Genomic DNA, 4880 nt, shown 5'->3' on the forward strand with positions numbered 1-4880 from the left:
AGTGGAATCCTCCACATCGAGATGAAGTCAAGTTTGTGGAATACTCGGTTTATGTTTATTCTTTTGGTCCATCAAACTAATTCACGGAACTTCAGCAGATTAACCATACCACAGGCTAACCATTAAGACAGATCAAAACAAAATTGCTGAACAGAAACCTAAAAATAGTAATCTTAGAAGTCCTAAACCAAGTGAACAGCCACTCAACCTATTAAACATGGGAGGAGTCTATTAAAAGTGAATGTTCTTTCCATGCTAGTTGACGAGCAGTTGCAGGTACCTCTCATATTGTTCCGGGTAACCCTCTGATATGCCTTCCAACATCCGAACAACTTGGCTCATGCCAGGCCTTTCGTTTTCATCCTCTTGAATGCACATAATGCTTACCATAGCTACTCTTCTCACCTCTTCCACATCTGCTTTGTTTCTAATCTGTTCATCCACAATGCCCATTATGTTTCCCTTCTGAATTTCAGTTGCTGCCCACGTCGGAAAGTACTGCGACTCAAGCACACTCAAGTCAATAATTCGTCGACCTGATATTATTTCCAGCAGGGTCATGCCGAAGCTGTATACATCCACCTTAACTGTGATTGGCAGGCCGGAGATCCACTCGGGAGCCAAATACCCTCTTGTTCCTCTCGTTGTTGTCAACACTTCGCTGAAATCTCTACCAACAAGTTTTGACAGCCCAAAATCAGACACTTTTGGAGAAAAATCTACATCTAGAAGAATATTCTCTGGCTTAATATCGCAGTGGATGATGCGATCCCTGCATTCTTCATGGAGATAAACTAACGCCCTTGCAGTGCGTAAAGCGATTCCAAATCTAGTACTCCAGTCCAACACCTTGTTTGCTTTTTTAGAATTGTGGGACAAGTAATAGTTGAAAGACCCGTTCTGCATGTACTCATAAACCAGCATTCTTTGAGATCCCTCTGCGCAGAATCCCAGGAGCCTCACCAAATTCACATGATGTATGTTTCCAATGGTGCTTGTTTCCGCACGGAATTGCTTTTCTGCTTGTGCGGAACCCTCTAATTTTTTCACGGCCACAAGTGTAGTGTCTGGCAGAGTTCCTTTAAAGACAGAGCCAAATCCTCCCTTTCCCAACTTATGGGCGAAATTGTTGGTCGCAATTTGGAGCTCTTTGTAAGTGAATGTTCTAAGAGATATTGGTGTGTCGTAATCCTTGGCTTTCTGATGGGCTCTAGCATGCTCGCGCTGAATAAACCATGCAAACATGGTACCCATAACAGCAACGACCAAAGGAATTGAAATGGAGAGCCCAATTATTCTGCTGCTCCTTCCTGCGTTGGGTGAAGGTTGTGGCACATCAGAAGCAGCCAATCGAATGAATAAGGCCTTACCAGGAGAAGAAGAAGCCTTCAGGGTTAACAGATCGCCAAACCACAATTTACAAACAGCAGGAACATGATTTGTGAAAGCAAAGGCCGTGCATGAGCAATTGTTGAGACAAGCAGTTTTACATTCTAGAAAACTTGACGCTTGGTTATATTGAATAGCTTCTTCATCAGACATGGTATTATTACTGATTTGAAGGAAACCATCTGTTGTGTCACTGCCATTGATGGCGGAGCAGTGTAATGGAGTACGCCGAACACAACCGCTTGACCACCACTCCTGAGAACTCCAGGCAATTGAATCTCTTGGCTGAAAGCCTTGCAAGCAATCGCATAACTCAATGTTTCCTGGGGTGAAGCACACTCCATAAGCCCCGCACACGCCATACACGTCGCAACTTGATTGGGGTGAACTATCAATCAGGTTCCAATTATTATTTATCCAAGAGTACCGTGATACCTCGCCATTCTCCTTGAGAACTGCCCTCAGCAATAGCGTAGAATCAGCTTTGGGTGTATACCAATATATGTAGTACATTCTTGTTGGAGAAAACACTACCAATTCCTGTTCATATAAGGTAGTAGATAATCCCACTGGCACGTTGAAGTAATCTCTACCAGTCCACTCTCCCAAGTTGTAATATGATACACTGTTTCTATACTGCAGCAAAAAGTTATTCTTTCCAGGGGATGGATCCATCAAGTGAAAGAAGAGCCCAGGCGCTGGATCCACCGAACTCTTCCAAGAGTTTAATTTCAAACCTTTCCAAAACTTCATTGTTGGCAACAAATGATCTGTGGGATTTGCGAAACTCTCCCACACAGTCTCAGAAGTGTTTTGGGAACCTACAAGAACAAAATTACCAGTGTCCAATATCGACGCCTTGGATGCCTTAGCTTGCTGAGTAATATTACTGGACCAAAAGACTTTTCCTTGCAAGTCAGATACAGTGAGATAACCAGATGTAGAGAGCGTCAAAACACCCGGCATGTCTTTAATGGGAGTTTCCCTGTTAGCCACCCAAACGACGGTCTTTTCAGAAATCTGGGCATGCCAGATGCCAACATACCAGTTGCTGGTTCCATTAGGATTAAAAAAACCCAATTCAAAAGTGCCATTCTTTGAAATAATAGTTTGTTTTTCCCTGAGAGAAACCCCCAAAGAGAGGGCGTCTCCACCAGCAACTGATAAATCGCAATTGTGCTGGAGAATGAGTATAACAAGAACTAAAATGAAACGTTTCAAACAGTTGGAGGCCCTGTTGTCTTTCAGGGACCAATCCATCCTCCTCCTATTATTTCTTCTAATTACAGATACCAAGAAATGGAAAAAATATTGAGAACAAACGAATTTCACTATCAATGCAGTTGTGTGAGAATTTAATGTGTTCAATGAAAGAAATATATCTGTTAACCATGGTTTTTAATAAGATATTGTGAGTAAACGGTCAGCTAAAACATGTTATTGACTTAGAAACAGAAGACACCATCTAAGTGCTCGCCAATTAAATCGACAAATATAAGCAATAAATATATATTTTAACAGTGCCTGTCGTGGAAGTAACTGTAAACGTTCAAATTTATTAATAGTAAAGAAGTGAAGGCAAGTGGTATTGGTATTATTATTGGAACAAAGAGATCAACCGGTAACCCTAATCAGTTGATAAGAAGAATCCTAACCGATGAAACTTGGAGAATCAATTGTGATGATCTATGACCGAATGATGATCAGAGATGAAGATGCCACGTAAGCATGATGCATGCGATGAGTTTCAAAGTGGATTTGGCGCGTGAAGATAACCGTTTATCTTGGGAATTAGAAAATGCATAGCATGAAGTGAAAAATGCGTGATGAGCTATAGGACCTAATGTGCGGTGATCCAGGAGTGGTTGAAGTTGTCTAGAACAATGTGTAGTTGATTTCTATGTAATCCAACAGTTATGATTGAATCGATATGTTTGTAATCTCTATGAGATTTGTAGGTTTTGTGTTGTGTTACCGATCTATTGTATTTTCTTATAAGGTCGATGATTTGTTTCAATATTGTGTTGGAAAATTTGGTTAAGTGTGGAAGAGTGATTGTTTCCGACCTAGAAGTGTCTGCAGAATGTTGTGAAGATAGATAGGAGCAGAAAAGGATTTGATTAAGCAAGGCAGTGCTATTTCCAAATTGGCAAAGAACCTGTTGTTCTCTAACCATTACAATAGTTAAATCCCTTAACTGGGTAAGCTTTAATAACCTTGGTGTTGTTGAAATCCTTTAACAAGGTGATCCATCAACTTGGATTTGAAATCCTCCACCAAGGTTACCATTAACAAGGCATTTCCTTTAACAAGGTATTTCCTTTAACAAGGTATTGCCTTTAATAGGGTATTCTAGTCAATCCTTTAACCGGGTGGTCCTTAACCGGATCTGTTCTTAACAAGACATTATTTTATAAGCTTCTAACAAGGCTTGGCTCCTAACAGGGAGAACTTCAGAAGAGTTCAAAATAATTGCGAGTATTCATCCCCACCGTGGTTTTTCCCATTTGGGTTTCCATGTGAAAAATCATTGTGTCAAGTGGTGAATGATTTTGTGGATGTGTTTTGATATGGTTGATATGAATAACTGGTAGATCCACTTAGATATATTTAGATGATCATAAGTGATCTGAAATGAGATATTAATGATATTAGTGAAGTGTTTTAATGTTTTGGTTAAATGGTATTTGATTTTTAGATCTGTTGCATTGTATCATTAATGTTTTGGTCAATCGGTAAAGTTTGACAGTACAGTTGCAGATTTGGATACAATGTCTAAACCGATTAGTTTAGTAAGTTGTTTCTGAGTTGGAATTAAGTTTGGTGAAAGTTTAATTTATATTCTATCTACTGATTCACCCCCCCTCTCAGTAGTTGACCAGATCCTTATAGTTTCATCATATTATCAATTGTTATTAGAGCATTTCAGGTCCTCTTGTGTTTAAGCCTAATAGAATGAGGAAAAGATCTAGGAGAACATGATGAAGATTGAATGTTCGAAGTTCAATAGGGGAAACTACAAAATCTGGAGTGATAGGATGAAGATCTATATCAAGAGCTTAGGAAGTTAATGTTGGGAACATGTTGCTACTAAATATAACTTTCCTAGTGGGATTCTGACAGATGATCAAAAGGAGCAACAGGAGAACAATCAAGCATTAGAGGTCATCATCAGTTCCTTATCCGATTCAGAAAATGTTGATGTTCATGGATTGTAGACTGCATATGAAGTATGGAAGAAACTGGAAGATATTTATGGTGGTGATGAGCATATTAAGATTGTCAAAGAAGAGAGTCTGAGAGGTAAATTTGATGATATGAGGATGGCTGAAGGAGAAAACATTCAACAGTATGGTTAGAGGATCAAGGAGATAGTCGGAGAAATCAAAAGTGCTGGAGGTACAATGGAGGATACCATAGTGGTTAGCAAGGTGTTGAGAACTCTTCTACCGCTCTATGCTATCCAATTTGCGGTCATTCAGGAACTCAAA

General features: G+C 39.7%; 1 protein-coding gene across 1 annotated transcript; it reads right to left on the reverse strand.

Moving 5' to 3' along the window:
- Positions 1-255: 255 nt before the first annotated feature.
- Positions 256-2649, reverse strand: LOC131050069 (G-type lectin S-receptor-like serine/threonine-protein kinase At2g19130). Its single transcript, XM_057984204.2, has one exon. It carries the CDS (start codon positions 2647-2649, stop codon positions 256-258), a length of 2394 nt encoding a protein of 797 aa, XP_057840187.2.
- Positions 2650-4880: the final 2231 nt, after the last annotated feature.

The sequence above is a fragment of the Cryptomeria japonica genome, chromosome 3 (genome assembly GCF_030272615.1).
Source record: "Cryptomeria japonica chromosome 3, Sugi_1.0, whole genome shotgun sequence".
Lineage (NCBI taxonomy): Eukaryota > Viridiplantae > Streptophyta > Pinopsida > Cupressales > Cupressaceae > Cryptomeria > Cryptomeria japonica.

Coding starts and splice junctions, on each gene's coding strand:
- LOC131050069 (XM_057984204.2), bottom strand. CDS start 2,649: ATGGATTGGTCCCTGAAAGACAACAGGGCCTCCAACTGTTTGAAACGT.